Source organism: Myotis davidii, unplaced genomic scaffold (assembly GCF_000327345.1).
Source record: "Myotis davidii unplaced genomic scaffold, ASM32734v1 scaffold79, whole genome shotgun sequence".
NCBI classification, from domain to species: domain Eukaryota; kingdom Metazoa; phylum Chordata; class Mammalia; order Chiroptera; family Vespertilionidae; genus Myotis; species Myotis davidii.
The window spans coordinates 1,331,550-1,344,355 of record NW_006294339.1 but is presented as its reverse complement, the minus strand read 5'-3'; the positions used below and the strand labels follow the sequence as shown (position 1 = coordinate 1,344,355).

The 12,806-nt window shown below is 37.7% G+C and overlaps 1 protein-coding gene across 7 annotated transcripts in view; it reads left to right on the top strand.

Moving 5' to 3' along the window:
* ZCCHC11 (zinc finger, CCHC domain containing 11) overlaps positions 1–12,806 on the top strand; it is an 84,764-nt gene that overhangs the window by 9,974 nt on the left and 61,984 nt on the right. For all 7 annotated transcript variants that reach the window (XM_015566945.1, XM_006768324.2, XM_006768322.2 and 4 more), the window contains exons 2-3: positions 4,831–4,994; positions 11,461–11,577. In XM_015566945.1, the coding sequence (XP_015422431.1) occupies positions 4,831–4,994; positions 11,461–11,577 (281 nt within the window). The remainder of the gene's footprint in view (positions 1–4,830; positions 4,995–11,460; positions 11,578–12,806) is intronic.

Here is a 12,806-nt window from a genome sequence, read left to right as displayed (position 1 = left end):
GAAAAATGCTACTTTCAAGTTTAATTTTAATTTCAATTTTAATTTTAATTTTAATTTATGACTTAGCATTCCTGAAGGAATAATACTATTAAGAAATTTGATGGGAAAATTTCCCTTTCCAGCATCATCCATTGAATTGCTGAAATCATCACTCACATAGGTGTGAAAATCTCCATTGAGTATATCCAAAATTTCTTCATTTAATTTATGAACGTGTTCATTTTGTGACAAAGAATTGCTCATTTAGATATACTTTTAATATTATCTATAGATACACTATTTCCAAAGGTAGCTTCAACAATAGATCCGTTACAAATCATTTCAATAATATCCATTCCGAGAGCTTTATACGTATTGCACATGCGCGAGTCAGCATTTATTTTTAAATTGCCAGTGTGCATCATATGTACTGGCTGGTCAGTCAAACGGTCGGACAGACATACGGTTTGTCACTTAGCCTTTTATATATAGAGATAATATTCTATTGTATGGCTATATCACATTTTGTTTATCCTTGAATTGATTCCATCTTTTGGCTATTATGAATAATGCTGCTATGAACATTTGTTTAATCGTTTTTATGTGGATGTATATTTTCATTTCTCCTTGATATATATGTTGGAGTCGAATTACTGAGTCAGTGTTAACTCTATGTTTAACTTTTTTGTGTATGATATATAAGATTTACCATTTTAACTATTTTATTTTGTAATATATTCTTATTGATTTTGGAGAGGAAAGGAGAGGGAGAGAGAGATAAAAACATCAATGATAAGAGAGAATCATTGATTGGCTGCCGCCTGCATGCCCCCTACTGGGGATTGAGCCCGCAACTGGGCATGTGCCCCTGACCAGAATCGAATCCGAGACCCTTCAGTCCGCAGGCTGATGCTCTATCCACTGAGCCAAACCAGTTAGGGACCATTTTAACTATTTTAAAGGTACAGTTTAGGGTAATTAAGTACATTTACAGTGTTATACAACCATCACCACTACCTAATTGCAGAAATTTTTCATCACCCCAAAAGGAAATCCATTTCCCCCTTGCTGCAGCCTTAGACAACCAATAATTGGCTTTTTGTTTCTGTGTATTTTCCTATTCTAAATATTTCATAGAAATGGAATCCTACAATATGTGTTGTTTGTCTGGCTTCCTTCATTAAACATCACGTTTTTGGGTGTTTTTTTTTGTTTTGTTTTTTTAAAAATATTTTTACTGATTTTTTACAGAGCGGAAGAGGGAGGGATAGAGAGCTAGAAACATCGATGAGAGAGAAACATCGACCAGCTGCCTCCTGCACACCTCCTACTGGGGATGTACCTGCAACCAAGGTACATGCCCTTGTCCGGAATTGAACCTGGGACCCTTCAGTCTGCAGGCCAACGCTCTATCCACCGAGCCAAACCGGTTTTGGCAAAAACATCACATTTTAAAAATTCATTCATGTAGTTATAGCAGTACTTCTTTCCTTTTTAATGCGGATACTATAAACTGCATTGGTTCCTCTCAAAATTCCCATGTTGAGGACCTAATTCCCAATGTGATTGTATTTGGAGATAAGAGCTTTTATGAGGTAGTTAAGATTAAATGAGGTCATAAAGGTGGGGTCCTAAGCCAATAAATCATGAGGCCTTATAAGAAGAGGAAGAGGAAGATCTTTCTCAGTGTATGCACCAAAGAAAGGCCATGTGAGGTAACTGTCTACAGTTCAAGGAGGGAGTTTTCATCAAACAACAATCCTGTTGGCACCTTGATCTTGACCTTCCTGCCTCCAGAACTGTGAGAAAACAAATTCCTGTTGTTTAATTCCATCAGTTTGTGGAATTTTGTTTTGGCAGCCTAAACTGTGACTAAGACAGCTGAATAATATTCCATCGGATAGATATGTCACATTTTATTTCTTCATTTATTTAGTGACTAGAGGCCCAGTGCACGAAATTCATGCACTCAGGAGAGCACTGGCCTGTGCTCTCTCTCAGTGTGGGAGCCCGTGATCGATTGCCACAAAGAGGTAGGCCCTGCCCACCCCTCCGGGGCTCCTCGATGGATTGCCTCAAATAGGTGGGCTGGAGTCGGGGGTCCCGCCTTTGCACCGCACAGAGCCGTGGGACCTCCGGCCTCACCACGCAGAGCTGCGGGACCCCCAGGCCTTGCCGCGTGGAGCCGCAGGCTCTGCCTCCACGCCACACATGCAGCGTCAAGCCCCCGCCCACCCGTGCGCGCCAGCTGCACATGCAGCCTTCTGGTAATTTCTTGTTGTGGCGTGAGGGTGTCATGGCGTGAGGGCATGACAACCACATAGGCTTTTATTAATAGGATGGACATTGAGTTGTTTCCACTTTTGACTGTTGTAAATAGTGTTGCTATGAACATTCATGTGCAGGTTTTAGTTTGAATACCTGTTTTCAACTCTTCTTTTGTAAGAGTGTTAATACCTTAAAAAACTAGTGTTCTGTGAAACACAGTTTAGGAAATTATGCCTGATGTTATTTAATTTTGATGTTGATTTCAGGAAATTAATGAATTTGATTTATTTTTGACTTTTAAAGAAAGATAGCTTTCTCTAATGCTTCATATTGGTAAAAGTGATAATTATGCAGGATTTGCTGGTGTGACTTTGGAAATGATGTGTCACCTACCACAAAAGCAGAGAATAGGAAGGCAAACTCTTTCATACAAAAAGTGATTCAAACATTAGAAGTGTCACTAGGTTAAACTAAGTGTTTCTTAAATTATTGTCATACAGGGCAAGTTGTACATATAGAGAAGAAGGTTAGAATATTATATTCCTTGCTGCTATCCTTTTTTATGAAGTCTTGAAATAAGACTAGGATTTTACCTTCTCTTTTACATTTCCATCATAAAATTATTACTAAAAGACTAAATTATTTTTCCAAATATTAGGTCACAGTTGCAAATTGCATCATTGTTCACCTGACAATAATTTGTTTTTATTGATTGAATCTTTTCAAAAGATAGAAAAAGAGAGAGAGAAACATTGATTTGTTGTCCTACTTAATTATGCATTCATTGGTTGATTCTTGTATGTGTCCTAGTAAGGGATTGAACCCGCAACCTTGATGTATTGGAACTACACCGTAACCAGTTGAGCTTCCTGGCCAGTAATAATTTAAAAAACACTTAGCTAACCTAGTGAGACTTGTAGTGTTTGAAGCTAGAATTTGCCTTCCTGTTCTCTGCTCTTATGTTAGGAGATATAGCACCTCCAGAGGCACACTATTTCTTCTTTGTCCAGAAAATTAGTGGTGTCAGAAGGTAAAGTTGACCACCAGAGTTCTTGTATCTGGCATGTAGTTGGCATTTGAGAGCAGAATGGAGAGATTTGTTGATTATCTATAATCATTTACTTTTAGGAGTGCTTTTAGGTACATCCAAATTAGTTTATTTAGCACACTTTAATTAAGTGTCATCTCCGGTGTAGGCATTGTATTAAAATACTAGAGGCCTGGTGCACAACATTTGTGCACTGGGGGAGTGGGGGTCCTGAGCCTGGCCTGCGTCCTCTTGCAGCCTGGGACCCCTCACTCCTTACCGCCCGCCTGCAGTGGAGGCGGGAGAGGCTCCCGCCACCGCCACTGCGCTCGCCTGCTGTGAGCCTGGCTTCTGGCTGAGCAGCACTCCCCCTGTGGGAGCGTACTGACCACCAGGGGGCAGCTCCTGTGTTGAGCATCTGCCCCCTGATGGTCAGTGAGCATCATAGCGACTGGTCTTTCTGTCCTTTGGTTGATTTGCGTATTAGCCTTTTATTATATAGGATAAAGAATATCAACTGTTTTCTGAAACAGGTGACAAGCTGAATTTTGCAGGACAGGTAAACATTACTAGTTGAAGTGGAGAGGGCCTTGATGGTGGAATGAAAAGCGTATGTAAAGATATTGAGACTTGAAGTAGCAGTGATCCATTCTAGCATACGTGGTACGAATGAAGTAAAAAATGTTAGGGTAGGATATAAGGTTAGAGATAGAGATAGCATCACTCTCTTTCTTGAGGTCTTAGCTTAACATTTCAAAGACACTTTCCCTGACTCTCATATTTAAAATTGGTCTCCCTTTCAATTACATGCTTTTTTCCTTTATAGCACTTACTATAGCTTGGAATTACTGTATACTGTTTACTGCTTTCATGAGTGTAAGGACTGTGTATAATATGCTAAAGAGTTTATGTTTATTCTGAATGCTTTGAGAAAGTATTTTAAGCAAGAGAATAACATGACACAATTAGTATTTTAAAAAATCAGACTTGTGGTGGAACCTACTGTGTATGTCAGATACATACATATCGCTAGGTGCTGGAAATGCAAAGATAAAATCACATAACCTATGCCTTAAAGAGATTACAATCTAGTTAGGAGACTAATAAAAAAATATATATCAGTGGGTTTAGTGAAAGCAAAGAAAGAGGAGCCTGGTGTGGGGGTGTGGTCTGGAGTATGTATGTTCTTTTAGCTGCTAGTGTATAGTGCTAAAGTTGCTAAGGTGACTTAGTTCAATGACTAAACTTTGGTATTTAAAAGAGCCTTTTATTATATTAGCCTTAAACACTAAGTCTCAGTCACATTTGTCTCTTTTGATAGGTAGGTTTGAAGAACAAGATAGGATAGGCATTTGACCCATGAAGTAGATTTTTCTTTGTGAATTTCTATGCCATGTATTATATCTCTTACTTACATTTTACATAGGTATGCCAACTTGTACAACTAAGGAAAGAATATTTTTTCTGTATGTGTATAAATTGAATGTTTTGCATTCTTTTTTTTTTTAATTGACCAGTTCTAATGATGACAACTAAGTGATTGCTTCCTTTTCTAGGTAAAATGAAGAATGATGAATCTAATAAAGAAACTTCTTCAGAGATGGACTATATAGAAAATGCCACTGTTATAGATGAGTCTACATTGACACCTGAGCAGAGGCTAGGCTTGAAACAAGCAGAAGAACGCTTAGAAAGAGATCACATCTTTCGACTTGAAAAAGTATACTATGTCGTTTCAGTTATTTGAAGGAAATGCATGGTTCATAACTTTTCTTTGCTAAGTATAGCTCTTGTTATTTTTCTTCTATTCCTAAGGCAGAAATAACATTCATCTTTCCATACTTCTTTCCTTTCTTCTTATCTCCTCTCTTTTCTCTCTTCCCTCCCTTTGTTTAGCAAATCTTACATCTGTGAGTCTGACTTTATTTATTCATCCCCAGAGGTTGATGAAGTTTTGCATTCCCTCTTATTTTTGTTTTGTTTTTTGGTGTGTTTTGTATTTTTAAATTGTGGTAAAATACATTTAGCCCCTTGTTTTATGTGTTTATTTTTCGGAGGGGGGATGCAGTCATGCCCATTTGTTTACCTGTTGTCTATGGCTACTTTTGTGCTACCATGGCAGGTTGAGTTGAGAGTTGCTGCAAAGAGTATATGCCCTGCAAAGCATAAAATACCTACTTTTTAAAGAAATCATCACCTGAGGATATTTTTTTCATTGCTTTTCAGAGAGAGAGAGATAGTGGGAGGGAGGGAAGGGAGGAGGGAGAAAGGAGAGGGAGAGAGAGAGTGAAAGAAACATCAATGTGAGAGAGACACATTGATTGGTTGCTTCAAGGGCAAGGACCAGGTATGGGCCCTTGATGGGAAATCGAACCTGAGACCCTGAGCAACACTGGCCAGGGCAAAATATCTCCTTTTTACTAAAGCATAAAATTTACCATAATATTACTTTGTCTCTTTCTGAAAGAAGTTTGCTGACCCTTGATTTATGTACTCATCAAATAGATACTGAGTGCTTGTTAGGTTCTAGGTAATGAGCTAGGCATTGGGAATTTATTTGTGAAAATGGCATAGTTTCTGTCCATTCAAAGTTAATACTTTTTTGAAGTGACAGAAACGAATTAGAAAATACTACATGGTGTTCTAGACTTCCTCCATTTCCCCTTGCTTTTATTCCCCTCCATATTTATTGAACATCTATCTATCAGGAGTTATTCTAGCCATTGGTATCTTGTTCCTGAGTACTAATTAACTTCTTAACCTAAAAATACACATTCCTAGCCTTAATAAAAATACTGCTAGGTATTACAGGAATGAATAGTAAGCTAATCTGTTCACAAATTGATGCTTGGGGCATTGTGAGTATGTATACAAGGAAATAGGTCTTCCTTGATAAATAAAAAAGAAATGGTGTGATTTTGTATAGTTTAGAAAAATTAGGTCATAGCTAAATTGAAGAAGGCAATTCTTAGTTATTAATAAACTTATGACAGAGCAGTCACCCTATGAAAATAAAAAGAAATTTAAGGAGTAGAGTTTAGGCTGTGCAGCTAGTCTCACCATATCCTAGTTAGAATTATTTTTTTGCAATTTGCTGTTTTACTTAGTTCTATCTTTCCTCTTTCTCTTTCCTAAGCCTAGATTTAGTAGCTATTCTGGCTCTGCATTGTCAAGATAAACATTGAATGCCTTTCATATGCCATGATATGGTGATAAAAAGTTGAAATGGGGTATTGTGACATTTTTAAAAACATGATACTGCTCCTCTAGGAGTTTACTAATTAGAGAAAGACATACAAGCAAACCATAATAATAGTAATAATAACAGTATTGTTTGCAAATGGGATCTCGGACAGAGGAGTGACCAATTTGAGTTGGGATATAGAGGTATAAAATTGGGGAATAAGAAGGTGACATTTGAACTGAGTCAGAAGGAGTGATTAAGAGTTGACCCGATGGGTTGGGGAAGGGTGGTGTAGGTAAATTATATGGGTTGTGTAAAGGAAATGTGAAAAATGTGTTTTCAAGAAAAATAAACAGGACTGGATGGGAAGATACATAGGATACAAAGCGGAAAAAATCAGTTCTTGGTAGAAGGAAGAAGTTGGGGTGGAATGGATATTTGATGATAGTCAGAAAGAATGGTGTGGGTGAAAGAAAAGCTTGAGCATGAAAACATTTTATTTGTTGTTGAGTTTAAACAGCAATGATGTAAAATCATTGTGCCGATATCAGCAGAGATGTCTATAATCCCTTTTCTTTCTGACACCTTTGTCTCTCAAGCCTCCAAAACCTTTTGTTTTCAATATAGTATACTCTTTTTTTAAAACAAAAACAAAAACATTTTTTATTGATTTCAGAGAGGAACGGAAGAGGGAATGAGATAGAAACATCAATGATAAGAGAGAATCATAGATCGTCTGCCTCCTGCACACCCCCAATTGGGGAACAAGCCTGCAACTGGGGCATGTGCCTGTGACTGGAATCGAACCTGGGACACTCGAGTCATCAGGCTGACATTCTATCCATTGAGCCAGATCAGCTAGGGCAATACAGTATACTCTTAGTTAACATTTTTCTCTACCAGCTTTAGACACTCATTAAGAACTAGAGGCCCGATGCACGAAGATTCGTGCAAGAATGGGCCTTCCTTCCCCTGGATGCCAGCACTGCCTTCACTCTGGTCCGGAGCCACCTTTCTGCCTTCACTTCGGCTCAGAGCCGCCTTTCCGTCTTCCCACGCCGCCCAGAGGCCCAGAGTGGCTGGGGCAGTGCGGAACGCCTGCATCGTCGCAAGTGTCCTGCCCCCTGCCGTCAGGCGCCTGTGTATGCAAATTAACCTGCCATCTTTGTTGGGTTAATTTGCATACTCACTCCTGTTGGCTGGTGGGTGTTGTGAAGGTTCGGTCAATTTGCATCTTTCTCTTTTATTAGTGTGGATATTCTTACCAACTTGTTTTTTTATTTCATCAGGTCCTTTTGTTCACAGTATACTCATAGATTATCTAATTGAGGAGTAAAGATGTGATTTTTTAAAAATACGTTTTTATTGATTTTTAGAAAGGAAGGGAGAGAGATAGAAACATCAATAAGAGAGAGACACTGTTCAGCTGCCTCTTGCCTATCCCCTGCTGGGGATGGAGCCCACAATTTGGGCATGTGCCCTGACCAGTAATCGAACTGGTGACCTCTTGGTGCATGGGTTGACACTCAACCACTGAACAACACTGGCTGGGCAAAGTGGAGTTTTTAACCTGTACCAAAGAAGGAGTAAATTCAAACAATTAGATTGGAAGGGTAAAATTCCCTATAGCAAATATTAAATATTGACTAGGAAATACTTAGAGTCTTCATGCCCAGCAATTATTATTTTAGTTGGTCTGCAGAAACTTTAAGAAGGTTTATTAGTGTGTTTGTTTAATGGTTAAATAAAATATAACTATAATAAAGGAATCTTTTCATTTGTCTCTTCTGTGAAACTAGAAGCTTCCTGGTGGTGAGAACATTTTTGTGTTATTTACTGTTGTGCCTAATACAGTACATTGTACATAATTGGTCAGTAATTAGAGGTAGTTTGCTTAGTGGTTAAGTGTATGGGATTTGAAATCAATGGTTCTATCTAGCTTTGTCACTTACTGATTTAATATTATTGGATAAGTTATTTAATCTCTTTAAACCTCAAATTCATTATCATTAAAATAGATTTGATGAAAATAATGACACCTAGCTCACTGGGCTACTATGAGGATTAAATAAGATAATATAAGTAAAGTTCTTGGCACAGTGCTGGTATGTGGTAAGCACTAAACAAAGTTTAGCTACTGAGGAATTTAGTTATCATGCCCTATAGGGCAGTTTTTACTATTTCATTTTAAGGACCTATATAGAAGCAGGCTCCAGTGTTAGAGTATTATCCAAGGTTAATTGAGATGTCATCCCAAGCCTGCTGACTCCCCATTCAAGTTTCTGTCAAGATTTTCTTTTTTTTTCTTTTTTTATATATTTTATTGATTTTTTACAGAGAGGAAGGGAGAGAGATAGAGAGTTAGAAACATCGATGAGAGAGAGACATCGATCAGATGCCTCCTGCACATCTCCTACTGGGGATGTGCCCGCAACCCAGGTACATGCCCTTGACCGGAATCGAACCTGGGACCTTTCAGTCCACAGGCCGACGCTCCATCCACTGAGCCAAACCGGTTTCGGCAAGATTTTCTTACTAAAAGAATCCAGATGTGTCCTGGTCTGTTAACATTTTACAATTGAAAAATTCATATGATGAGTGATTATATGACTTCTTCAGAGACCTCATCAATATTCATGCATTTAGATATTCTTTGTTTATGCTTTCAACTCCTAAATCTAACTCTTACAGTCACTTCCACCACTCTTAAACCTTGAGCCAAGCCAACATCATCTCTCTTCTCTATTATTGCAATATATGCATACCAGCAATAAGCTCTTCTTGCTTCTATTCTTAATATAGAAGACAAGTGATTCCTTTAAAATATTCATTAGATCTTGTAATTCTTTGCTCAAAAACCTTCAATGCCTTCCCCTTACACTTAGAATAAAAGCCAGAGTCCTTACAGGGGGCCTTATAATCTAGACTCCATTACCTTTCTGTTCCAGTCATGCTAGTTTTTTTGCAATTTTTCAAACATATTAGGCATATTCTTACTTCAGGGCCTTAGCATTCACATTTTTACTCTGTGTGGAATGTCTCTTTCCAAATATCCACACAGCTAATCCTTCACTTTAAGTCAGTTTATCAATAAGGTCTTACGTGATGGCCCTATTTTTAAAAAGCATTTAACACCTCTTCCCATATTCCTGTTTGCTTATTTATACATTTGTTTATTTAATACATGTTTCCTTACAGTTGAATGTAAATTCATAAGGACAGGAATTTTGGTTTCTTTTGTTTACATTACCCAGCTCCTAGAAAAATGTTTAATACATAGTATGAGCTCAAAAAAATAGTTGGTGGTCCAGCTGGCATTGCTCAGTGATTGAGCATCAACCTATGAACCAGGAGGTCAGGGTTCGATTCTGGTCAGGGCACATGCCTGAGTTGTGGACTTGATCCCTGAGGGGTGTGCAGGAGGCAGCCAATCAATGATACTCTCTTATCATTGATGTTTCTATCTCTCCCTCTCCTTTTCTCTCTGAAATCAATAAAAATATATTTTTAAAAAATAGTTGGTGAATTAAGAAGTAGTTGTGGTAGGAAATTTAAGAGGTAGAAGCCTCTGTGAAGGCTTAATTCATTCTCCAATAAGGACAGATTTGAAAAAATTCCTTATATTAAAGAATTTGAATGATTATGTTGAGCTGAATTTTCTTTGCTTGTTGCCTTGGGCAGTTATTCAATTCTTGAGATTTAGTTGCTTTGTCAGTAAAATGGGGAATCCTCATAGAGTTGTTTTAAGGTTAGTAGATACTGAATACATGATGGCTATATTTATTTTTTAGTCTGTGGCAGGACTGTTGCTATATTTAGGGCAGATTCCCCATTTAAAGGAAATCATATACATAATATTCTGAAGTGAGAATTTTTTTGTCAGGAGGTACAGCCTTTTGAAGATCAGTCAGATAAAAATTGAGCATTGCTGGAATTTCAGTGTAAGACAGTAGAAACAATATTTTTAAATTCAGCACATATTTAATATTTTTGTAATATTTTGTGTAATCTTATGGGTAGAGAGTTGGCTTTGGATTCAGTAATACATGAATTTAAATTCAGCATCTTCCACTTAATGTATCCTTGTGAAAGTTGCAAGCTACTTGAGCTTTTGTTTTCACGTCCATAAAAGAAGATAATGTCAGTCTAAAATGTCACATTATATATGAAGCACCTAGCAAGGAACCTGGCACATAACAAGTACTTTGGAATTATGTTTTTTATTATTTCAAGAATATATATGTGGAGTATGACTGAAGTACTATGACTGATACTTTTCATGTGTCAGTTGTTTAGAGTAACAACTTCAAAAGGTTATCCATTTATTCCCATGAGATTGTGATTAATTGGAGTGTTTTTGGAACTCAGCTTTTGGAATTGTTTCCCATATTTGCAGTTCATTCTTTTTAATCTCTTATTTGAGAGTGGATCTTAATCAAAAACACTGAAAGTTTGAAGTCAGTTTTGGGGGTAGCATTGGAATAAGACTTAGTAACGAGACTGCCTTTCTCATTTCACATTGGATTCTAAAGACTATATTAGATAAGTACCAAGCATATTTAGTACTTTTTAAAATATGTTTTTATTGATTTCAAAGAGTAAGGGAGAGGTAAAGAGATAGAAACATCAGTGATGAGAGAGAATCGTTGATTGGCTGCCTCCTGCACGCCCCCTACTGGGGATGGAGCCAACAACCTGGGCATGTGCCCTGACTGGAATTGAACAGTGACCTCCTGGGTCATAGGTTGACACTCAACCACTGAACCATACTGGCCAGGCCATATTTAGTATTTTCATGGTATTGTTTGAAATTAGTATATTATCTATGATGACTATTTTGAAAAGGACAACTATCTTGGTTTTATAAGTACTGATTTGTTTATTAAAAACATTCCTATAATGCTTATTTTTGTCCCTTATATTTACATAATTGTGTCATTCACATATATAATAAAAAATTTACTTCTCTGTTCTTTGAAAATGTCATTTTTTAATTTTTCAGCGCTCACCAGAATATACCAATTGCCGGTATCTATGCAAACTTTGCTTAATTCACATTGAAAATATCCAGGGAGCTCATAAACACATAAAAGAGAAACGACATAAGAAAAACATTTTGGTAAGTTCTTATGAAATGTTTTATTTATTTTTGAATGGTAAAACTATATCAAATCTTTTTTATTTTTGAAAGTAAAAATGCAGTATTTATCCAGTCTTGTATTAGTAATTGAAGTGGCATTGTTTAAAGCTGTGATTGCCCTCCTTACCTTAGTCAGGAGGGGAATCTTCTCAGAGTCCAGTTTGCTCATCTTAAAGTACATTGATTCCTAAGTTTAAAACTGTCAGGTGTAGTTAGTCCAACAGATATTTATTGAGCTCCTATGTGTTTAGGTCTAGGAGTGATGAATAAGATAGTTGTAGTTTCTGCCCTCAGAGTTTCTAAAGTGTTGATGAAGGCATCCAGTGAATAGGATTTAAGTATCATGAGTTTTATTAAAGGGGGAAATGTAGTGCTAAAGAAGTATACAAGAATATTTTACTTAGTCTAGAACAGGGACAGTTTTTCTGAGAAAGTGAACATTTGAGTTGAACCTCGAAATAAAAGTTTAAAAGGCAAAAAGTGAGTGGTGTGGAGGGGCAAGCTGAGAGCATTTTACACAAAAAAGCAGAATGAATAAAGATCTCTCTAAGTCAGGAAAGGATATGGCATTTAAGGAACTGTAAGAGTGTATTATGAGTGGAGCAAACAAAGCTAGGAGGAAAATGATGTGAGATGAAGTTGGAGAAGTTGAGACCATGCAGGGCCTTATAAACTAGAGACTTTGAGAATTCTTGATTCTACAGTTTTTTTGTGTGTGTGTTTTTTTTAATATATTTTATTGATTCTTCACAGAGAGGAAGGGAGAGAGACAGAGAGTCAGAAACATCGATGAGAGAGAAACATCGATCAGCCACCTCCTGCACATCCCCAACTGGGGATGTGCCCGCAACCCAGGTACATGCCCCTGACCGGAATGGAACCTGGGACCCTTCAGTCCGCACGCCGACGCTCTATCCACTGAGCCAAACCGGTTTCGGCGATTCTACAGTTTTTTTTTTGTTGTTGTTTTTTTATTGCTGTTTTACAGAGAGGAAGGGAGAGAAATAGAGAGTTAGAAACATCGATCAGCTGCCTCCTGCACATCTCCCACTGGGGTTGGGCCCGCAGCCAAGGTACATGCCCTTAACCGGAATTGACCCTGGGACCCTTCAGTCCGCAGGCCGACGCTCTATCCGCTGAGCCAAACCGGATAGAGCTCTACGGTTATTTTTATTAGAGCATTTCATAGACTTAGATATGAACAGAGT